This window comes from Megalobrama amblycephala, linkage group LG19 (assembly GCF_018812025.1).
Source record: "Megalobrama amblycephala isolate DHTTF-2021 linkage group LG19, ASM1881202v1, whole genome shotgun sequence".
NCBI lineage: Eukaryota > Metazoa > Chordata > Actinopteri > Cypriniformes > Xenocyprididae > Megalobrama > Megalobrama amblycephala.
In genome coordinates, this window is record NC_063062.1 from 4,357,027 (window position 1) to 4,382,865 (window position 25,839).

Sequence of the window (25,839 nt, forward strand, 5' to 3'; positions counted from 1 at the left end):
ATGTTGAGATTCGCCTGTTCTTCAGAGGTCTTTTAAACAAATGAGATTTATATAAGAAGGAGGAAACAATGGAGTTTGAGACTCACTGTATGTCATTTCCTTGTACTGAACTCTTGTTATTCAACTATGCCGAGGTAAATTCAATTTTTCATTTGATGGCACCTTTAAAGGACTTAAAAACAGGTCATTTTTCCGCATATATATGTTTTTTGTGCAAAAACTAAGTGAACCTCAAGGAACATATTGAAATAATAATAATAAAAAATATGTCATGACCCCTTTAATTCACGGTTCTTCCTGATACATTTTAATAATGTTTAATTTCTGTAACTTGAAATGTCAAAAATATATATTTCCATTCAAAAGTTAAGGCTCTGTAAATAAAAATGTTTTTAAAAAAAAATTAAAAGTCTCTCATGCTCATAAAACGGCAACATTTATTCAATTAAACTACAGTAAAAAAAAAAGAAATAATGTAAAATGTTATTATAATTTAAAATAACTGTTTTCTATTTTAATATAGTTTTTGAAAAATGATTTATTCCTGTGATGGCAAAGCTGTGTTTTCAGCATCATTACTCCAGTCTTCAGTGTCACATACTAATAAGCTGATTTGGTGCTCAAGAAACATGATGTGCTGCTTTCTATTTTGTGGAAATACATTTTCCCTAATACTTTTACAGGTAATCCCTAACCTTTTAATTTTTCACTAATGTATTATGTTGAAATGAAATGATAATTTCCCAGCATGCCTTTATCCATGTCTACCCACACTAGAAACTATACACATCCAAATTGCATTAAAATCTCTAGCAGCTAGTTCTTCCTATGAAGAAAAGTGCTCAGAAATTGTGTAAATGTGCATCTGTTAAATAAATTTCTGGACTGACAGGCTGTGGCCCATGCGAGTCAATAACTCTTCTCAAACTCCACCTTCTGGGGTCAGATCTGTAAGTGGAGAGGAGGAGAGATGTGCCTCACCTCTTCCTCTAGGGCGGCCCTCTCTTCTCTGAGCTTGTGTATGTGACTCTGAGCCTGGTTCAGCTCCTGCGTCTTCTGCTGCAGCTCCTGCAGGGCCGACTGCAGCTGTGCCTCTCCCGTCCTCTGCTCCTGCAGTAGCTGCTGCTGCCTCTGGGAGGCGCTCTTACGAATATGCTGCATCTCCTCCTCCTGCTTATTAACACGCTTTTGTAGCTCTGCCAACTCCTCCCGGAGCTCCTGTGTGGCTGAATGAATGAGAGCGGGAATCTAGAGGGAGGGATAGGCAGACGTGTAAATACAGTTTGTAAAAAAAAAAACATACACCAAAAAACATTTGTGCTTATGACTAATTACTTCATCTGCATATCCATACAATCCTATAAAGATAACAATAAAGTTAAAAAATCTTTCTAAAAATGATTTCTGAAGGATCATGTGACACTGAAGACTGGAGTAATAATGCTGAAAATTCAGTTTTGACCACAGGAATAAACTACAGTCTAAAATATATTCAAAAAAGCTATTTTAAACTGTAATAATAATTCACAATATTACCGTTTTACTTTATAATTCATCAAATAAATGCAGCAGGTGACCAGAAGAGACTTCTTTTAAAAATATTTTTTAAAACTTGAACATTAAAAACGACCCCCTCGCTCCCAAATCCCCGCCCCATGTTGGCGGTGCCCAGCAACCCCTCATCTGTGGCATGCAGGCAGACAAAACCTCTCAACATCACTTCTGGACCAGTAGACCTGCCTCCACCAATCTTCCTCTGGCCAAAGTCTCTCTCTCTCTCACACACACACACACACACACACACACACACAGGGTGTATCAGGCTCCACTGGACAGACAGTAATCAGACATCATTTATGGCCATGAACAAAGGAGAGGTGTGAGCCAAAAACCAAACACTCTCAGAGAGAAAAACACAGAAACAGACACAGGGAGCTGAGAGAGAGAGAGAGAGAGAGAGATAGAAGGGGGTAAACATGAAGTGCTGATCATGTCAATCAACCGCCACACTTCAAAAAATTATTTTCTTAAATTTTTTTTTTGTCTTGTTTCCAGTTCAAATATCTAGACATTCTTAAACCAAGAAGCATTTTCTAGACAAGTAAACATGATTGTCTTGTTTTTTCCTTAAAGGTGCCCAAGAATGCTTTTTCACATGTAATATAAGTCTAAGGTCTCCCCTGAATGTGTCTGTGAAGTTTCAGCTCAAAATACCCCATATATTTTTTTTTTAATTTTTTTATCTGCCTATTTTGGGGCATCATTAACTATGCACCGATTTTTTCAGCGCGCCGCCCCTTTAATTCGCGTGCTCCCTGCCACACGAGCTCTCGATTATATTACAGCACATTTACAAAGTTCACACAGCTAATATAACCCTCAAATGGATCTTTACAAGATGTTCGTCATGCATGCTGTATGCATGCTTCGAATTATGTGAGTAAAATATTTATTTTGATGTTTATATTTGATTCTCTATGAGTTTGAGGCTGTGCTCCGTGGCTAACGGCTAATGCTACACTGTTGGAGAGATTTATAAAGAATAAAGTTGTGTTTATGAATTATACAGACTGCAAGTGTTTAAAAATGAAAATAGCGACGGCTCTTGTCTCTGTGAATTCAGTAAGAAACGATGGTAACTTTAACCACATTTAACAGTACATTAGCAAAATGCTAACGAAACATTTAGAAAGACAATTTACAAATATCACTAAAAATATCATGCTATCATGGATCATGTCAGTTATTATTGGTCCATCTGCCATTTTTCACTATTGTTCTTGCTTGCTTACCTAGTCTGATGATTCACCTGTGCAGATCCAGACGTTACTGGCTGCCCTTGTGTAATGCCTTGAACATGAGCTGGCATATGCAAATATTGGGGCGTACATATTAATGATCCCAACTGTTACGTAACAGTCGGTGTTATGTTGAGATTCGCCTGTTCTTCAGAGGTCTTTTAAACAAATGAGATTTATACAAGAAGGAGGAAACAATGGAGTTTGAGACTCACTGTATGTCATTTCCATGTACTGAACTCTTGTTATTCAACTATGCCGACGTAAATTCAAATTTTGAATCTAGGGCACCTTTAAAACAAGCAAAATAATCTGCCAATGGGTAAACAAAATAATCCTGTATTCAGTTTGAAATAAGATTATTTTGCTTACCCCATTGGCAGATTTTTTATTTTTATTTATTTTATTTTTTTGCTTGTTTTAAGGAAAAACTCACTTAATTTTGACTTATTTTATTCTGAAAACAACTTAAAACAACATTTTGTGCAGTAAAAAAAAAAACTTTAAGATATATATTTTTTATTATTTGTGGTTTAATAACTCATGCATCAGAGAGTTAATTAATTAGTCCAGTGGGAAACTGAGAGCGTGAGTTAAGTCTCAAATTCAAGCCCTCCAAGCTAGTCAAACATGTTTTTCTTTATCTCAGGATTATATAAAATTGTGAACTCATCAAATTAAGATCAAAGGGACAAATAAGAATGATGCAAACTCCTTTGAATAGTTTGAAATGCATGTGCCATGATGACCTGTAACCTTTTATGGCATTTTCAAAAAAAAACTTTTATGGCATTTTCAAAAAAAAACTTTTATGGCATTTTCAAAAAAATAAATGAACTCATATTTAATCTCGCAGTATAATCCAGAAGTGTTTTTCCCTACGCCAAATACATGTGAATTAACTGACAGCTCTCAATCATACAGAGAGAGCTGATATTGGCATCATTATATTACTATATACACTATAATAACACACTATATTTAAGGCGCATTTAATGTGACATTTATTTGAAAACTAAACTGCTTTACTACTCTGATGTCACCGACCCATGATCAAGACTTGTAGATCACATGTGTGTGGCAGAGGTCAGCCAGTTGTACCTTGTTTTGTAGTTGCTGGTTTTCACTCTGGTATTTGTTCTGCAGCTCTTGGTTTTTCTGTCTTTGGATGTCCAGTTCAATTTCAGCTTCTCTTCTTAACTCCATCTCTTGCTGTTTCAGCTGTTTGTCTTGCTCAGCCTGTTTCTGCTGGAGTAAAACCTCCATCTGCGTGCACACAAATACAGGTTAAATAAGGGTTGAGGTCAAATAAAGTTCAGATAGAAGATCTATTAAGAATCAGATCATCATTTGTGCACTTGATCCATAAATTAAACTTCAGTCGAATGAATTTATTAGTTAAACCAAATGTAGTGCATTTCAACCACAACATAAAAGAGCAGTGTTACTTTTAAATTAAACCGTTAAAAATAGGGTTGTACTTTATTTGACTGTATTTTCAATTTACTTACAGTGTACACAACAACCAAAGTTGGGTTGAAAATAGACAAACCCAGCAATTGGGTTGTTTTGACCCAGCGGTTTGGTTAAATGTTTGACCTGCTGGGTAGTTTTTATTTAACTCAACTATTGTTTAAAAATTACTATATTGCTAGCTTAAAATGAACCCAAAACAGGTTGGAAATTAATAAGCAATTTAAAAAATGTTTATTATTTAATTATTGTTTATTAAACTTATCAATAAATATCTATTTCCAACCTATTTTGGGTTCATTTTAAGCAAGCAATACAGTCATTTTTAAACAATAGTTGAGTTAAATCAAACCTTTGACCCAACCGCTGGGTCAAAACAACCTAGTTGCTTGATTCGTCCATTTTTAATCCAACTTAGGTTATTTTTAACTCAGCATTTTTAGATTGTACCTATTTAGTATCATTACTACAATAAGTTCATAATATGTTTATGCAAAACAGGACTGTAAAATAAAGTGTTAGTAAAAGAAATAGTTTTTGTTAATTAAAGCTGAAATAAAATATAAATATTAGAGGAAAAACGTAATCTTAGGAAGGAAAATGAGAAACGTTGCTTGTAAAAATTACTACTAAACTGAAATAACTAAAACTGAAACAACAATAAATTAAAGCTAAATAAAAATACTGAAAGAACCTAAAATTTAAAAGGAAAAATAAAAAAGCTAATTCAAAATATGAATAAATGATATAATAATAGTATATACATAGTATATAATTTCAAAATAGACAAAAAGGACAAACATTAAAAATAAAAAACTGACATTATAATACATAACCAAATAGGAAGGCCCATGCAAATCCCCTGAACACCTGCACACTTGCATCACATTCTGCCTTATTTACATGTTGACTGAATTCTTGCTTACCACAGTGTTTATTTCTCACTGAAAACTGAAGAGTAAAACAGCTAACAGGACAAAATGGGATATAAAATACATTACATCTCCTTTCATTATGGTTAATTCAGGCCTCATGTGGTGGTGCAGAAAGCAACTAAAGCTGTTTGTGTAGTTCTTCAGTGATCATACGCTCTCATATTAAAGACAAGGATTTTTCACCAACTGTGGGTTTTTGAAATACTGAACTGTCAGCAGCTGAATAAAATGGTTAGAGCAATTACAAACAGCAAAGAGGGAGATGGTGGCATGCCATGTATTTTTAGTGAGGCATGACCAAGGTCACCATGCTTTTCATGGAGCCCAGAGTGCAGACAGTGTGCGTGTGAGAGAACACAACAGGCTCTGTGTCAGCATCTTATGTGTGTGACAGTGAGAGACCACTTCCACCTAGACTTGGATGCATGTCTGTGTTAACAGCAGGAAACCGGCGGGTCTTAAATGTAATTTGCACTAAATCAAACGGCATTCCTCTTAATACTAGCATGCTGAGGGCAGACCTCAGCCCACATAAAAAAATAAAAATCAATGAAATTCAAATAATAAAAACAAAAAAAGAACTAAACTGAAGTACAGGCGGAAGGAAAAGAAAGAAAATGTGCTGGTACTTCTCTGGGACAGCGATGTTACGGACTGCACAGAAACGCTTTGTGTCTTCAGTGTTCAAAGGGAATATATATATATATATATATATATATATATTGTAAAAGTTAGATACATTGGGCCCAAAAGCCATAAAAGTGATTATGCAGATAACAAAATATCAAAACAAGTGGCGTTTATTCTAAATATATACTATAAACAGCACAAGAACATTTGTAAAGCAAAAAATGTCACACAAAGAAGTTTGTTAGATATTAAATGATGAAACAACAGATTTACTGATCAAAATAAGTCTTTATTCAGGTATTTGGCACATTCTGGTTGTGAAATGTTAGTGAATAATGTTCATAATTAATGTGATGAATTCCACCAATGGTTTGCAAACTACAAAAGCACTGAAATATTGTTTTTACTCTCATCTTAAAATATTTCCATTACCAGTTTTTTTGAGAAGCAGGGAATGCAAAAGTATTGAAATACATTTTTTTCTCTATATATAATACTATATTTCAATGATTTTGCTTATATTTATAAAATGGTTAGTTCATGTCCTTGATTCTTGATTCTGGTCAATTTTATTCACGATAAAACACTGCTATGACCGCTTCACCCAACATTTCTGTGTATCCCTACACAACACCCTTAGCAACCACTCTTAGCAACGTAAACTGTATGTTCTCAATTGATATTGTTCACTGAAGCTCACTGTATTATGTAGAAGAGTATTGTGAGAAAGAGAAAGAGTGAGCGAGTTTATTCCCTGCATTCAGATTTAGCATTTTCCTTCAGGTCAGTCCTATTTTCATAATAAAAAAAACTGTTTAAATGTATTATCTTGTCCTTTTAACAGTTAAGGGGTTTTCCTGTGACTGACAGCGCTAGTCAAAGCATTTGTCAGTTGCGTTTTGTTCCTTGTTCACAACAATTCAGTCTTTTCAATATAAAAGTCTTCACTACTGACTGACACACTCATAAAGACAGCCTTTGCCGCCATCTAATGACGTAATAATGTAACTTCTGTAGCTGTTCATGGTCAGGGACTATTTTTTTCCGGCGGAAGGAAGGCTTTTATTTAAAGTAACAATACAAGTCATGGCTGAAGGGTTTGCAGGCACTCCGCTTCGCATCGTGCCTAACAACGCCCTTCAGCCGTGACTTATTCACAATACAGCACAGCCTCTCGTACCTTATTGCTTACATATATATATATATATATATACAGTGGTGTAGTCTACTTGATATGCAGGTATACGCCGTATACCCACTAGGAAATGTCAAGGGTTTCCATATACCCACTTAAAAAAGCGCGAGGATACGTAACCATCCAGTTAATCACAATAAGATTTGTGGTTTGTTGCTTTTGATATGAAACATAGTCTCATTTCAAATTCTGGCCATTTTACTACGAAATGAAAAAAACATACCGTTTTGGCACTCTTTAATGTGTCGTGAACCTGTAGCGCCTCATCAGTTCAAGAGAAGCGGCAGCGTGAAGCGCATGTGAACTGATCCTCTCCTCCGTTTAATACCAGTTACAGTGCGAAATAAACATGAATGAACTTCCGAAGGTATGTTAAAAGATACAGTAAAACTTAACTAAATCCGTGTTATGTCTCGTGTATTCGCGTAATCAGTGTTTTAACCGCGGAAAGACGTTATAACAGCTTGTAAACAATGTCACGTAACGTCACATTTACCTCAGAAAAACATATTCAGTGACCATAAACTCGTTAGTCAGCTGTATATTGTGACATACTGATAAGTCTCATCTTTCCATTATTGTTACACTCTAAAAATGCTGGGTTAAAAACAACCCAAGTTGGGTTGAAAATGGTTTGGGTTGTTTTAATCCAGCAGTTGGGTTAAATGTTTGCCCAACCTGCTGGCTAGTTTTATTTAACTCAACTATTGTTTAAAAATTACTATATGGCAAATGAACCCAAAATAGATTGGAAATTAAAAATCTGATACATAATTACTAGAGGCAACAATAATAATCAAAATGTGATCATTTATTAATAAACAATTTAAATGTTTATTGTTTTATTATATTTAATATTAATAAATGTTAATTTCCAAACTATTTGGGGTTCATTTTAAGCAAGCAATACAGCAATTTTTACACAATAGTTGGGTTAAAACTACCCAATTGCTGGGTTTGTCCATTTTCAACCCAACTTGGGTTGTTTTTAACCCAGCATTTTGTAATAATAGTTGCAACTTGCACTCTTAAATGTGCATTGAAACTTGCCAGCTGAAACTTAAGATCCAGGGACCATATTCATATAATTTCTAAGGTTATCTTAACTGGCTGAGTTAGATGGTGATTGACACTAAACAGTAGAAAATCATCCAGTCTCTTCAGCTGTAAATGCCATTGGCTGTTAAAGTCTTGTTTTGCCCAGATTTAAGTCTTTGAGAATGCTCTCAATAACATGTACCCTAGATCAGATGCATACTATATGCATTAGTGAGTGTGGCGGTGCTTATGGGGTGTCGCTCTGGGACGGGTGAGTATGAGGTTGGGAGGGAAAAATCACAGTATACTCACTACAAACAACTAGACTACACCACTGTATATATATATATCGTAGTCAACTTTGAAGCCTAAATTTCCTAGGTTATTAGTCAGCTTTTAAGCTTATTATATTGGTAAACTTTTCAGTCTATTTCACTGGTTAACTTTTTAGCTTATTCCATTAATGAATGACAGTATAAAAGGGAGAACAGCTTTGTTGTTGTGTGATTTGCCTCATAACTAGCCATGTGACTCGCTGTGGAACTTGCCTTAAAGGGTTAGTTCACCCAAAAATGAAAAAATTGTCATCAATTACTCACTGTCATGTCGTTCTAAACCCGTAAGACTTTTGTTCATCTTCGAAACACAAATGAAGATCTTTTTAATGAAATCTGAGAGCAACTGACACTTTGACGCTTTGACACTTCAAAAAGTTCATAAAGAGATTGTAAAACTAATCCATATGAATCAATCACTAAATATGATGAACAGGTTGAATTTCGGCTTTTATTCGCATATAAACACTGATCAGCGAACATAAACAGAAGCTCAAACGTGCTGAGTAACATGAGAATGAACCTCACTGGTTCTCACATGTCAAGCAAACATTCTTGAGCTTCTGTTTACCATATCTGATGTGTGAGTTGATGAAAGTTTATATGTGAATAAAAGCCAAAATGAAATCTGTTCAAGCGATTGTGTTTAAGTAGGGTTTTTTTCCAACTTTTTGATGATTCAGGGACTGAGTGTGTAAGTCTAATTGGCTCGATAAAGAAATCGATTTGGAATTAAACAAACTTGATCTAGATTAAACTAGATTAAACACCCCCAACTTTCACAAAGTGAATGCAAAGTTTCTTGGGGCAACTCAAAAGTTGTGCAAGTGAAGTTCTTGTGCAAACACAAATGTTTTGAATTATGCTCATGTGAAAGATGCGAAAGTTGTGAATTGTGAAGATGTGAACTGTGATGTTTCAGAATAGCGCAATAAGGGCCATGCCGTCCTTCTGATAAATGTATTATGAACAAATTACCCATCATAAATCCAATCTACTCATTATAAGAGCGAATTCACCTTTGAACTGTGCTCCTCTGCAGCGTTCAGCCTCCTTCTGAAGCTCTCCTCCAGTCTCTCCAATTCTCCCACGTGAGTTCTTCTCAACTCCTCCCTGTGAAAAGAAAGTCTACAGTAAATTTACCAACCATATTAATCAACTGAACACATTGCATAACATAAATGCATTAGAGAACGCTTAATCATTGAGCAAATGATCAAACTTTAGCATCATTAAGAAAATGTCTCGTCTAATTCTGAATCATGCTGTCAAACCTGCCAAGACACGAGTCCTCTAAAACCACTACGACGTGATTGAATGTTTTAATATTACGAGACAGAAAGAGAAGAGATATTAGGCCATTGCGACACAAGGTGTTTTAGTTAAACAACTGCACAAGACTTCAAAGAGTCACAGTGACACATTTGCTGAGACACATTTATGAGCAAGAATATTTTCCTGTTTTTGATACAGTTGTTATGGAAACATAATTGTTATTTTTGTTAATTGTCAGATGTCATAAAACATTCTTATATAAAACTATGACTAATCTTGGTCTGTAGCCTCAGGGATGAAGAGAAATTACAAAGGAAATGGAGAAGAGGCCCTAAAACAAGGTCAACAAAGTCAGACGCAGTAATGAGTACTTCACAACAGCTGAAGACAAAACAGCAGACATACATGTTTGAGAAAAAGAGTTCTGTTTCTTCCGAAAACTGGCGAGACTGTGTGCCTGTTTTTTTTCTACAAAAATTATCTATTAGCTTTCACGTTAGAGATATTTTTAATCTGCACCATATCCTGCACTCTGTAAAATGTATCTTTTTTCATGCACAGAAATAAACAGTATAATGCAAAGTAATAATTTTTTGGACTTGTTTTCTAGTAAAAATATAAGAGAAAATACATATAAAAATATACACTGCCATTCAAAAGTTTTGGGGTTAGTATTTTTTTTTTTTTTTTTTTTTTTTAAAGAAACTGATACTTTTTACAAAGATTTCTATTTTTAAAAATGCTGTTCTTTCTAAAATATGAACTGATAATAATAACTAATTGATAATAATGAGAAATGCTTCTCTTCAGAATATTTGACTGATTTCTGAAGGATCATGTGACACTGAAGACTGGAGTAATGATGCTGAAAATTCAGCTTTAATCACAGGAATAAATTACATTTTAAAATATATTCAAAAAGAAAACAGTTATTTTTAAATTGTAATAATATATTACTGTTTTTGCTGTTTTTTTAAATCATATAAATGCAGATTTTGTGAGCAAAAGAGGCTTCTTTCTATCAAAAACATACTTTTGAACGGTAATGCATAAAAAATACATAAGTGAAATAAAATACACACATATTAAAGATACTGTACATTCTCTAAAGTCTTAATATGATCATTTAAGGACTGGAAATAAGGATATTAATCCTCGTTGAGAATAGGATATTTTGTCATGTACAGACAGTCTCTCTTCCTGTTTGTTGTCATTTTTAAACCGTGATTATATTTTGACTCATCAAACTGTCAAGATTTAAACAAAAGCCTTTGAAAAGCTCTTCTGCTATTAGCCGAGACAGACAGCGGGGATATGAGGAACGCCGGTGACTAGACAGACAGACAGCTTGGCAGAAATTCCATTTTTACAGCACATTCCTCTGTGGCTCAAACATTCCTCCCATGAGACAGAAACTGTGACTTCGCAGACAGACTACTTCCATCCTGGATTGGTGAAGACTGAGACGCACACAAACAAACACAAACAGCTCAGGAGAAACATCAAAGTCCAAACAGATTGACTGAATCACATCGCCACATACCAGCATTCCTACATCCACACACCCTGACCTAACCTCTCCGAGTTAAAACGTGCCTCGAATACGTTATTCAGAATATTTTAAACCTTAAATGAGTGTAACTTTGATTCGCCCTAGTATGTGTTAATGGATGTTGCTGTAATTACCCTGAGACAGAGGCGCTCACACAAAGAGGGAAATAGAGTGAGCGAGCAAAAGATTCCAGGCGTATTCTCGTTTTTTCCACTCAAAGAGAGAGGGAATGTCTCATCTCGCCGGTCTAGGGGTTTACGTGCCGTGAGGCCGCATACTATTAATGTTAGATAGGTTGGGGACTGACAGACACGCAGCTCTCTGACAGCAGTTGTGTGATGGGTCTCCAGAGAGCTGGCCTATAATGGGGGATGTCTGGAAGAAGTGGCTCTCAGAAACACAAGTGTTAAATAGACCCAGTCTGGAATGTCCACACTTCACTGCACTTGTGTAATCAAATCAATGGAAAAATATCGGAGTGGCAGATAGAAAGCAAATGCTCAGAAAATGGAAGAAGTTGGAAGGAAGGAGGAAAAAATCACATGACAAAAAAGTTCTGAAAGAAGTTTAGTTTAACTAGGATTTTCAATACAGCTTTGAGGTCAGCGTTACTAAATGTGTAACCGCTCACAGGCGTGAGGGAAAAAATAAGCATGTGGCATGTGACGTATCAATTTTCCATATCACATTATTGAATATCACGATTTTACATTACTAAAAAAAGGTTGCTTGCTTTTTTCAAAAATTACAAAAACAACCTTGAACATTCAAATACAATACAAATCTATAAAGTAAACAAATGTTTCAAAGAAAGTGTAAAAGAATATAATTATAAAGAACAATAATAAAGATTTTTTTAACTAACATCTAGATATCTTTTCTAGGCTGTCATTAAAATGTAAAAAAAAAAAAAACTATTATAATATATATATATATATATATATACACCAAGGCTGTAACCATGTCTTGAACATTGGGGACGACCAATTTTATATAAATCATAAAGAAACAGAACAGTGAAGGAAATTCTAGGTCTAAAATTAGTTGGGGAAACAATCATTTTTAACTATTTGCAAAAAAACATTTGCATTTATTTGCAATAAAATATGCACACATGTCCTAGTTTTATTTGTATGCCTAATATGTCGAAAACGTTTCTTGTCTCGTCATGTTAGGAATTACATGAATCACGTAAAGTGAATCATGTAATTTCATGTATATATGTATGTGTATATATATATATATATATATATATATATATATATATATATATATATATATACAGTACAGTCCAAAAGTTTGGAACCATTAAGATTTTTAATGTTTTTAAAAGAAGTTTCGTCTGCTCACCAAGGCTACATTTATTTAATTAAAAATACAGTAAAAAACAGTAATATTGTGAAATATTATTACAATTTAAAATAACTGTGTACTATTTAAATATATTTGACAAAGTAATTTATTCCTGTGATGCAAAGCTGAATTTTCAGCATCGTTACTCCAGTCTTCAGTGTCACATGATCCTTCAGAAATCATTCTAATATACTGATTTGCTGCTCAAGAAACATTTATGATTATTATCAATGTTGAAAACAGTTGTGTACTTTTTTTTTCAGGATTCCTTGATGAATAGAAAGTTCAAAAGAACAGCATTTATCTGAAACACAAAGCTTCTGTAGCATTATACACTACCGTTCAAAAGTTTGGGGTCAGTAAGAATTTTTATTTTTATTTTTTTGAAAAGAAATTAAAGAAATGAATACTTTTATTCAGCAAGGATGCATTAAATCAATCAAAAAAGGCAGTAAATACATTTATAATGTTACAAAAGATTAGATTTCAGATAAACACTGTTCTTTTGAACTTTCTATTCATCAAATAATCCTGAAAAAAAATATTGTACACACATATTTTGTACAATTGTACACATTAAATGTTTCTTGAGCAGCAGATCAGCATATTAGAATGATTTCTGAAGGATCATGTGACACTGAAGACTGGAGTAATGATGCTGAAAATTCAGCTTTGCATCACAGGAATAAATTACTTTGTGAAATATATTCAACTAGAAAACAGTTATTTTAAATTGTAATAATATTTCACAATATTACTGTTTTTACTGTATTTTAAATTAAATAAATGTAGCCTTGGTGAGCAGACGAAACTTCTTTTAAAAACATTAAAAATCTTAGTGGTTCCAAACTTTTGGACTGTACTGTGTATATATATATATATATATATATATATATATATATATATATATATATATTTTTTTTTTTTTTTTTTTTTTTTTTTTTTAATTCAAAACGGCCATATCTGAGAAAAAAGTAGAGTAGTTTGCATCACTGAATGTTACTGTCTGTCACAAAACAGTTGACGTATTAAATGTTTCGCTATTTAACTAACCTCACTCTCTTTCAATGTTAAACTGATGCTTCGTGCTGAGGCAGACTAATCTTATAGTTATATATATATATATATAACTTATAAAAATTATTTTTTTGACTATATCCATGCAGCTAGTTTTTTTAAAGGGATAGTTCACCCAAAAATGAAAATTGTCATCATTTATTCACCCTCATGTTTCTCCAAACCTGTATGAATTTCTTTCTTCCGTTGAAGACAAAATAAAAAGAATTTTTCTAATTATTGGAGGGGACTTGTCCCCATCAATGTTTATGGTGCTTATATATATATAGAGTATATCAAGACAGATGAAAAATCATTATTGTTTAATGTTTTAAAAAAGTATTTGGTGTTGTACATAAACTATAGTGAACACGATCTGTACGGAGCCACTAAAGGGACATGGGGAAAGAAAAATTATGAGATGGAAGGAAAAAATATGTCAATGCTTTTGCGTTCTCTAGCAAAATTTTTGCATTCCCCCCAGAAATGTCACATTCGCTTGCAAAAATCACAAAGGTTTTGCAAGGGAATAAAGTTTCCCGGGGAAATATGCATATCTCTCAAACTATATGTCCAGGTATATGATATATCTCACTATCTCTGACAACACATGTAAACACTCGCATTCACAAAAAAAAGAAAGAACTAGACATGATAGCCAGCAGTGTTGGAGAAAGTTACTTTTCAAAGTAATGTGTTACAATTTTGCGTTACTCCCTAAAAAGAAACTTAGTTTACATTACTTTTGTGTTACCTTTTCTGTAACCTGAGCTGGGCTTGCTTGCTTGTTTAAAAAAAAAAAAAAAAAGTCCTCTATTTTTGGCAAATGTAAATCCCTTCTCACCAAAAGTGAAATGAATAAGCCTCAGGCTGAAGGAAATGCAAATTCATGTCTGTACAGTAGAGGGAGCAGCTCAAACAAACCTTTCAGCTGTGCTGACATTCTGGATTGAAGAAGAACAGGATGCAGGAGAAGTTTAAGACTCTTCAGGAATAAAAATGAAACGCAAACGTGATTAACTAAAGCCATTTTTCATTATTAGTATGGTTGGATCATCTAAGGTCAGCAGGAAAGATATTGTTTAATGAAGTGAGAATAAATAAAGTATATTTGTATTATTTAACATCTTTTATTGCAGGTTTGTGTAATATTCTGAGTTTGCATTTCACTGTTTTTAATCATTTTGGGGAATACTGAGTCTGTTTTTGTGCAAGTGAGATGAGTGAACACATGCTCACATTTAGTGTAGAACTACAATAACCATCTCGCTTTTGATTATCTTAATGCATCCTTGCTCAATAAAACTATAATTACTTTAAAAAGAAAAAAAAAAAATCTTACCGACCCCAAACATTTGAATGATAAAGTAAAACTTTGTCTCTAAAATGGCCTAAAAGCGATGCCGCCGTCTTCCTGCCTCTCTCACTCTTTGATGTGTTTTTGTTGTGTTCGGGGGTTTGGTGATTGTGGTTGTATGACCCTGGGCTGTGCGTGTGGGAGAGCAGAAGTGAAGTGTTACTCTCTCTCACTCTCTCTGTCTATAAAACACATCAACAGTGTTATTGTGATCCATGCGGATGCATGAAAGAGGGGTTTGTTCTTATGATTCAGTGCTTATAAAAAGGCTGAAGCAGTAGTTGTTTGGTGGGCGGGAATACTGGAGTAGAGGGACAAAATGTCCTCTATAGAGCAGAACAGGGGTCAGAATCTGTTCTGCTTTAGCTGACTGAAACGCACGAGTGGGGACTGTGATAATTGGCAAAGCGTGGTTACTGCAGAGCCCTGTTATTGTATGACTGTGAATATGTGTGAGAATACAACGCTCTCGCCTTTTATTGTGCTTCCTCGGCGTTTGTCCCTCTGAACTGAAACAGCATGTTCAGTTCAAGCACACGGTCAGGACATTCTGTTAACTTCTTTGCACTTTAACAAAGTGTTTATTCTTCTTTCCCACAATGCCTCAGAAACAGTGCTGTGTGGTGGACGTCTGAAGGCACAGTTCCCTCTTCTGGGTTTTTCTTACCCCACTTTCATTTGATGCTTGTTAAAGTGTTAGTTCACCCAAAAATGAAAATTCTGTCATTTATTACTCACCCTCGTGTCGTTCCACACCCGTAAGACCTTCGTTCATATTGAGAACACAAATTAAGATATTCTTGATGAATCTGAGAGCTTTCTGATCCCCCATAGACTGCAATGTAATCACCACTTTCAGGGCCCAGAGAGGTTTTAAAGACATTGTTAAAATAGTCCATTTGACTACAGTGGTTTAATCTTAATGGTATGAAGTGACAAGAATCATTTTTGTGCATAAAAACGACTTTATTCTACAATTTATTCTCTTCTGTGTCAGTCTCTGATGCTGTTCACGTTGTAAACATAGTGCAGCGCTTAGCGCTGGTAGTGTTGTAAGACCACCTAATCCAAGACCAAGACCAAAGTGTGTCGAGACCAAGACCAGACCAGCAATCCTTAAATTCATCTAAAAGATCTATATTACCACCTGAAAAATTTCTTACAAAAATACAATTAGAATAAGACACTATATGGAGCTGTTAACAGACAGACGTGGCACAGAAGCTGCATCCGACTTAGTAAATTTACAAATGCATGAATAATGCAAAATAAAATTTTGTTTATTGAATGTTTATATAAAAGCAATATCAAGTTTACAATTGTGCTCAAATTTGTGAAAAAAGCTTTGATATTGCTTAATTATATCAAGGTATAATATAAAAATCCAGACCTCATACAAGTACTTTTTTTGCAACAATATCTTGAATTTTGTGGGCATTTGCATTCATTTTGGTTACATTTTTGACACAACCCTTATTAATTTCTCACCCAGTACAATAAATAAATCAAATTGCAAATTGCATTACTGATTGCATCTGAAGCAGGAAGTTTTAGACAATGCACCGGCAATTTAGCGATATCCCCGCAGTTGTCGTCTTGACTGGTCTTGAAACAAAATCTTGAGTCCTCTCAATCTGAGACCAAGACAAGACTCTTGGTCTTGTCTTGGTCTCAGATTGAGAGGACTCAAGATTTTGTTTCAAGACCAGTCAAGACGACAACTGCGGGGATATCGCTAAATTGGTCTTTCAAAATTGGTCCTTCAAAAAATGGTCTTAAAGGGTTAGTTCACCCAAAAATGAAAATTATGTCATTAATGACTCACCCTCATGTCGTTCCAAACCCATAAGAACTCCAAACTCCGTTCATCTTCGGAACACAGTTTAAGATATTTTAGATTTAGTCCGAGAGCTTTCTGTCCCTCCATTGAAAATGTATGTACGGTAGACTGTCCATGTCCAGAAAGGTAATAAAAACATCATCAAAGTAGTCCATGTGACATCAGAGGGTCAGTTAGAGTTTGTTGAAGCATCAAAAATACATTGGTCCAAAAATAACAAAAACTACGACTTTCAGCATTGTATTCTCTTTCGGGTCTGTTGTCAATCCGCGTTCACGACTCCGCAGCGACGCTGGACATGGACAGTATACCGTACATACATTTTCAATGGAGGGACAGAAAGCTCTCGGACTAAATCTAAAATATCTTAAACTGTGTTCTGAAGATGAACGGAGGTCTTACTGGTTTGGAACGACATGAGGGTGAGTCATTAATGACATAATTTTCATTTTTGAGTGAACTAACCCTTTAAGACCAAGACCGGTCTCGAGTACTACAACACTAGCTTCCGTGTTTACATCAGAACGCCGACTCAGTATTGGCCTGGCTCCTATGTCAGCATCACATGTATGCGTCAAGGTGCTCCTGTGAGCAGAGTCAGACACTGAAGGAAAAATATTGTTGAATAAAGTTGTTATTTTTGTTTTATTTTTGCACACAAAAAGTATTCTCGTCATTTCATAACATTAAGGTTGAACCACTGTAGTCAAATGGACTATTTTAACAATGTCTTTACTACCTTTCTGGACCTTGAAAATGGTAATTATGTTGCAGACTAAGGTCAGAAAGTTCATGGATTTCATCAAAAATATCTTAATTTGTGTTCCAAAGATGAACAAAGGTCTTACAAGTGTGGGATGACATGAGGGTGAGTAGTTAATGACAGAATTTTCATTTTTGGGTGAACTAACCCTTTAAAGGCAAATGAAACAACTGTGTTTTTTCGCCATTTCCCCCTTCACATTCACACCATGCTTTAGGATTTCTATGAGAAATCAATGAGAGGCTGCACTGCCTCCCTGTTCCTCGGACTTAGAATCAATATGAACTGACATAATACAAAAACTGCACAGTTTATCTACAATAAAAAGAAAAGCTATAATGATTTGTGCATGTCTGCGTCTAGACTCACTTTTTACTGCTAGTATTTGTAATTATTACTGCTTCTGAGGGCAGGTTGGATTTCTCCCTCCGTGCCTTTAAACACCAATTCACACTGCACAGACAGATGCCGACAGACGACACTTCGTCGGGTTTTGTCGGATCAGTATGTTAACCCTGTCGCCATTGGTTTGCTCTCTTTATTTTTTCACCATTTGAGCAAGCTGAATCAGCGGTTGTGGAATGTCTGAGAAGTGACGTACTGTAATCTGGTGACTGTCAACAATGGTCGTGTCTGTCGGGCAGCGGGAATTAACAATATAATTAAGCTCTGTTTTTGGGCTGAGTCTGACATTGCTGTTCCTCAGAGGACAACAGCTTAAGCACTCATTTCCATCTCATTACTCAAACACCTGCGACCTCTGACCCCACCTCACCTGCAGCACAAGTATGAGCCTGCCTAACGAAGCCCATGTCTGAAAATCTGCTCAATGACTAGATCAATACATTTTTAGAAAAGCAAGTGTTTGCCTTGGGCTGGAATGAATGGTGTTGAATAGCACTTGACCAGGTGACTCTTGACAAACTGAAGGAACATTTTTGAGAACGAGTCTTTGCTGTAGTATGTAGAACGTCAGGCACGAGTAGACGACTACCAGTAGAAAACACTGCATTCTACAACTGTAACACTAGAAAACATCCATAAAACATAGTGATGCTTGCAAAAACATGGATACAATATTATACAGTTGGTGTGACAGGTTCTAGTTGTTCTGACCAATGAGCTGATCAGTCATTTTCTTGAAAAGATCTGATAACAGATCAAATAATACCCTAGCAACCACACAAAATGCCCTAGCAACCACCTAACAATTCCATAGCAACCACCCAACACCATGATCAGACAAGCCTGGACATCAACATGTGGGAAGTGAGTGGCATGGCAACAAGACCATTAGTCGACTCAACAGTTGAGGTGTAAACAGGTGAAGACGAACATAACACTAAGCGAAAGACAGAGAAGACAAGCCTGTGCTGCGGTTGCTAACAGACAGGTACCTCAGGGACAGAGGAGTGTATACAAACAACATCAGACATCCAAACACATAAACAGCTGGGACGTAACAAAAGCCCACTAACAGAGAGAAAAACAGAAACTCAATACACAGGTGGCCATTGATACAATTATGCCCTAATAAAGGAGAAGACAGATGTGAATTGACTTGATGAACAGGTGGAAAAGAACAATAGAAGATCTAATAGATGAGGGGTGTAGGGGCCATTCACACAAAATGTGTTTTTGAATTTAAAAACACGAGACTGGAATGGGAAAGATGTATTTTTAAAAGTTGAAATACTTTTAACTTGAGTGCCGTGATTTTAGAATATGAATTTAGAGCTGCAAATGATTTAAGTGCAATGGTCAAACATGTCAGTCTACCACATGTTAAGAAACATAAGAAAACAATGGAAAAGCAGCACAATGGAATGCAAAAAACTTTTTTTTTTTGTTTGTTTAAAAACATGACGCAGGGCAGTGGAATGAAACATTTGCTGCAAAATACACAATCGCAATGGTCAAACATGTCTGTCTAGTGCATGCCTACAGGAAAACTATCGAAAAGCCGCATAGTAGCTGTGTTTACATGGACCCTAATAATCCATTTGTAACCAGACTAGTAGCACAGTTGGAAAAATGTAAAAAGAAGTCACATGTAGCCACGTCAATCGGAATGAATTGGCCAAACAATTTCATTCAGATTGTAAGGGTTGGTTTAAACCTTTTCTAATCCAATCGAGAGGACATGTAAACACTGGAACCCAAATTGAATCCCATCGAGAGGACATGTAAAGACTGAAACCCAAAACTGGAAAGTTCTGAGCATGTGCAATGACGTAGAAATGGCGTAATGGCGTATGACGCATGGAACAAGCTATTGTTGTTGTTGAATATAGTATCTTAAAGGTGCCGTAGAACTTTTTTTAAAAAGATGTAATGTAAGTCTAAGGTGTCCCCTGAATGTGTCTGTGAAGTTTCAGCTCAAAATACCCCATAGATTTTTTTTAATTCATTTTTTTAACTGCCTATTTTGGGGCATCATTATAAATGAGCCGATTCAGGGCTGCTGGCCCTTTAATTGCTCGTGCTCTCCGCCCACGGAGCTCGCGTTTGCCTTAAACAATATAAAAAAAGTTCAAACAGCTAATATAACCCTCAAAATGGATCTTTACAAAGTGTTCGTCATGCAGCATGTCTAATCGCGTAAGTACAGTGTTTATTTGAATGTTTACATTTGATTCTGAATGAGTTTGATAGTGCTCTGTGGCTAACGGCTAATACTACACTGTTGGAGAGATTTATAAAGAATGAAGTTGTGTTTATGAATTATACAGACTGCAAGTGTTTAAAAATGAAAATAGCGACGGCTCTTGTCTCTGTGAATACAGTAATAAACAATGGTAACTTTAACCACATTTAACAGTACATTAGCAACATGCAAACGAAACATTTAGAAAGACAATTTACAAATATCACTAAAAATATCATGTTATCATGAATCATGTCAGTTATTATTGCTCCATCTGCCATTTTTCGCTGTTGTTATTGCTTGCTTACCTAGTCTGATGATTCAGCTCTGCACAGATCCAGACGTTAATGCCTGCCCTTGTCTAATGCCTTTCATAATGTTGGGAACATGGGCTGGCATATGCAAATATTGGGGGCGTACACCCCGACTGTTACGTAACAGTCGGTGTTATGTTGAGATTCGCCTGTTCTTCGGAGGTCTTTTAAACAAATGAGATTTATATAAGAAGGAGGAAACAATGGAGTTTGAGACTCACTGTATGTCATTTCCATGTACTGAACTCTTGTTATTCAACTATGCCGAGGTAAATTAAATTTTTGAATCAAGGGCACCTTTAAATGACTGTCGAGTCATTCTAAAATTCTCCTTCCACTCATCGTCTGTGAAGTGGAGCAGGACAACGTCCAATCAGTCCTTGTTTCTGACTCTTATCCACAGACGCCTTTGTTTTGTGCATAGGAAGGGGCATTTTTACTACGTGATATAGATAAATATTAAGTCTGCTCTTAACAAAGAAACGAAGCAATGTAGGAGAATGGTTGGTATGCGCAAACAGCGGGAAACTGTATATTCGTGCAGTGTGCATGTCAAAAAATCACTTTATTTAGCGTTAATGAAACCACTAGGTTCAGATTCATCAATCGGAATGGAAAAGCTGTCCATGTAAACATAGCCACTGAAATGCAAAAAACAAGTTTGGGGTCGTCCACACCGAAGGCAGTGAGATGAAAAACAGTGCAAGGCAGGGTTGCCAAGTCCACAGTTTTTGGTTTACTTTTAAACTGTTGCCACAGGTTAAAGGTTTGAAATATTGCATAATTCATATTTGACTGAAATGCTTGTATTGGAATTTATTACATTCTACCAATGATAAAACTGTGCTGGATGTTATGTTTTGCAAAGGAGGGTCATTGGTAGAAAGCCTTTGAGCTGTGTTTATGATCACTACGATATAGTGGTTTTCAATTTCCATAATCGTGAATGTAAAATATGTATTTTAGAAATAGGAATGGCATATTTTGAGTTTTGATATTTGGGATATGGTCATTGGGCTAGACCAGGCAACCCTGGTGCAAGGTCTAAAGGCAGGGGTGTCCAAACACAGTCCTGGAGGGCGACTCTCTAGAGTTTAGTTCCAACTTGCCTCAACACACTTGTCTGGAAGTTTCTACTATGCAGAGTAAGAGCTTGATTAGCTGGTTCATGTGTGTTTAATTGGGGTTGGAGGATTGGGGCCCTCCAGAAGCAGGATTGGACACCCCTGGTCTAAAGATATGTTTTTTTTATTTTTTAAACTTCTTTGTTGCCGTTTTTTTTAGAACAATGTGTCATGCATGAAGATGTGAAATGGTCAACCATATCAGTCAAGCGCATATTGAAACAGCAGTGGAAACAATGAAAAATCAGTGCAGTGGAATGCAAGTTTTTTTGTGTGCTTCAAAATGTGAGACGCCGTTTCAGAATTGATTGCGTTTCAGAATGAAGTGTCAATGGTCAAACACATCTGTCTATGGCAAGCTTACATAGAAAAACAATGGAAAAGCAGCACAGTGGAATGCATAAACATTCTGAGTCAATCACACAGACTAGATAGACAGCTGCACTCACTTCTTGCACATGACACAGTTTTCTAAAAATACGACGGTCAAGTTAAAATAAATTCAACTTTTTTTCCCCATTCATTTTTAAATGAAAAACGCGTTCTGTGTGAACCAGCCCTAATTCTGCTTCACATCATTCCTAATAACACCCCTTAATCCTGGTTATATTCCAGTAACGCACAGCTTTAGTTGGAACACAGCTTCTGCATAACAGCTTTCATTTTGTTTTACCATTGTAAATGAAGACAGATAGAGAGGAAACAGGTTCGCAAACAGTGAGTCATATCCTACAGGTCCCGACGTGTCGACAGACTATTGAGAGGAACAGGTGGGTTGGAGAGATGCAACAGAGAAAGAGAAAAAAAGCTGTACAGCTGTAGTGTGGCTGAATACAAATGTATTTATGTGTAGCAAGCAACACTTTATTTATTCTCTCCTGCTGTGGAGTGTGACTGACTAGCGAGTGTGTTTGTCTAACAGACCTCTCCTGCTGTAAAGTGGACCGGGCTACTCTCAGGTCCTTCATCTCGCCCTCCGCCCGCTCCAGTCTCTGGGTTACCTCCTCCTCCTTCTGTTGCCACGCCAACAGCTGCTCCTGCATGGACTCGCATCTTTGTTGACATGACAACCGGCTCTCCTCCTTCTCCCTCAGGTCTTGGGACAGCCTTCAGGGGAAAGCGTGAACACGTTGACTCACGACACATGCAACCGTTTAAATCCACATAAAAGCTAGATATCTGCACACACACAATTAAAGAGCTTTCTTCTGAAACTAAGAGTGCTGATTCACTGCATACTGCCTACATACATCCTACCATGCTGAAATGACCAGTATATGTTGTGATTTGGATGTTTGAAAGCTGGGTATCCATGTGCTAATATCCACAGTTGATTCCAATAGAGTTGGCAATGGCACATGTTGCTATGCAAACACAATAACTGAGCACAAACAATACTTAGCACACACAAATAATGGTTTAAATAATTAGTAGATGGAATTATTTGTATCTGTATGTTTTAGTACTGAATTAAATAAACTACTAAGTCTCTTCTGCTCCCCAAGGCTGCATTTATTTGATCAAAAATACAGTAAAAACAGTAATATTGTGAATTATTTTTACAATTTAAAATAACTGTTTTCTATTTGAATATATTATAAAATGTTATTTATTCCTGTGATCAAAGCTGAATTTTCAGCATCATTACTCCAGTCTTCGGTGTCACATGATCCTTCAGAAATCATTCTAATATGCTGATTTGCTGCTCAAGAAACATTTCTGATTAGATCAATGTTGAAAACAGTTGTGCTGCTTCATATTTTTGTTTCTTTCTGTGTTCTCTGATGAATATAAAGTAAAAAACAAAAACAAAACAAAAAACAACAACAAAAAAAAAACGCATTTATGTGAAATCTTTTGTAACATAAATGTTTTTACTGCCACTTTTGATCAATTTAATGAGTCTTTGCTGAATAAAAATATTAATTTTTTATTATTTAATTAATATTAAATAATAAAGTATAATATTAAATAATATTAAAAAACTTTTGAATGCTAATGTGAACTTATATTTACACAAGTCCATACAAGTGATTTTATTTTATGCAACAGTTCAATAAACAAGAACTTAATATTAGGCAACTTACATTTAAGACACAATATCACCAGCTACTTTGTCCACCAAATGTAAATAGCTCCAAATTAAGTAAAAGCAGAATCAACTGAAGCGACTCAGAGCTTGGTGTTTCATTGCGGAATGAATCAAATTGTTTGAATGGATCGATTAAATGAATGATTTAATGACTGATTCATTACAACAGTCACTTGTTTTGCTCGTGAATGAATTGGTTGAAAAAATGATTCAATTACTAACTCAAAAAGACAGTCACCTGTTGCCACCTACTGGTGAAACCATGTAACCTGCAGAAAAAGTCTCTTGGTTGATACTTACAGTATCTCTGCCTAGTGAGCACACCTATGATGTCTATAAATGTTATCAGGTAGACACCTAACTGTAAGTTTTGGAAACATGCTTATGTTCAACTACAAACAGACTCTTAAAGAGATCTTATACAAAATCATTAGGGTCTGTCTGCAGTACCAGAGGCTGCAGTTTCAGGACACTAATATAAGATGGATAACATTCACAGTGTGAGTACAGAATGTGACCCTAGTTGTGGTTATTAGCAAAATTTTGTGGGCAAAAAAGTTCTGTTGTCTATTGTCAATTCTGTAGTGATGTACAAAGCACAGTTCACACATAAATCACTTTCAAACCAAGCAGGTTTCTGTTGGGGAATCTGTGTGGGGAAACTTTTTGCACTCACAAAAATTCCAGATTGTGTGGATTCCTATTAAAATGACTAGATTTTACAGACAAAAATTCGAGTTTCAGAGTCGTCATCTGATTGTGTGAATTCTACAGGATAGGAAACATGTATTTCGCCGCCTTTAAACAAAAGGTCTGCCTGGAAACAAATCAGCCATGATGCCACAATCCCTCATGGAAGAAGAAAGCTGTTGTGTTTACAACTGACAATGAGCGCTTGTCGGGATCAACTAAAATCTGGACTTTTAAAAGTATGTGAAAATCGCAGCATAGACTCTTTAAAATACATCCAAGATGTATTTTATTGTAGGGTCTGTTATTGTAGGGACATAGACGTTACACCTTTTAGCCTTTTAGCAATCAAGATGAATTTCAAGACAAACTGTAGGTTTGCAACACTGTAAGTTGTTAGTATTTGGTAGAAATACTGCTTTGGTTGCACTTTTTTCAGACATCCAATTTGGTAGGTGGCGCTGTCACAAAACACTTAGACATGCGGTCCTAGATTTGTGGTTCCCCTGAAACTGCAGCCTCCGGTACTGCAGGATTGTACCGTTGTGAATAGGAATATGACATGAAGTTGACATGAAGCTAACTTATCTGGAAAAAAAAATCCTATACCTGTCTGAAGAAGGACTTCCTGGAGAAACCGTCACATTTCTATTTCTCTCCCTTTCCTATCTCTCCTTGTCTATCTTTTTCCTGCAGGACAAAACTAGGAAATTCCCAAACACAGCTGATCTTATCTGTTGGCCTCCAGCCTCCTCTCCCCCTGGTTGAGGAAGGCATTTTGGGAAAAGGTGTGATAATGACACACTTCCCATGAGCAACAGTTATCATTTAAAGATCAGACAGTTTCCTCCATAAGATAGTGTGGCAGCAGATCTCGTCTGGCCCTTCGAAGAGGAACCAGGCAGCCAAAAAAAGGGGGCTGGTATGGCCTTAGATCTGAGCTGGTGTCCTTAATTCAGACAAAGATAAGCGCCATCCCACAGGCACGCTCACATCTGTGGATTTTTTTGTATGCCTGAATCCCGTGGATAAAACATTTTCCCAAAGTACACACTGGCTTCTTTGGAATGCCTAAACAATTAAGGAAATACTGAAGCTTAACATATGTTCACTATAAAGTTGAATACGGAATGAAAGCAATGTGGGGAGCACATGGGCTTTTCTGTGGGCGTTACGGAGCCAAGGAGTCACTCTTCCATACTTTTTGGGTATAGAAGAGTGAGAACCGGGGTTAAAGATGACAGGGGTCGGATTTAAAATAGATTCAGTCTGATATCTGTCATCAGAATAAATCATTAGCGCCTGTGACATATGAGTCTACTTTGCAGATATCGTGGCTCCATTGAGATGGTGACAATTAAAGGAGCTTTGA

The 25,839-nt window shown here is 35.9% G+C and overlaps 1 protein-coding gene across 6 annotated transcripts in view; it reads right to left on the reverse strand.

The window, feature by feature from the left end:
- LOC125253906 (trichohyalin-like) overlaps positions 1-25,839 on the reverse strand; it is a 119,410-nt gene that overhangs the window by 35,084 nt on the left and 58,487 nt on the right. For 5 of the 6 annotated variants that reach the window (XR_007181566.1, XM_048168161.1, XM_048168163.1 and 2 more), the window contains 4 exons: positions 22,610-22,792; positions 9,424-9,532; positions 3,900-4,064; positions 982-1,248 (listed from right to left, as the gene is read on the reverse strand). Coding sequence is in view for 5 of the 6 variants with exons in the window: in XM_048168161.1 (XP_048024118.1) it covers positions 982-1,248; positions 3,900-4,064; positions 9,424-9,532; positions 22,610-22,792 (724 nt within the window). In the remaining variant the exon portion in view is untranslated. The remainder of the gene's footprint in view (positions 1-981; positions 1,249-3,899; positions 4,065-9,423; positions 9,533-22,609; positions 22,793-25,839) is intronic. The other variant, XM_048168160.1, reaches the window with a different exon arrangement.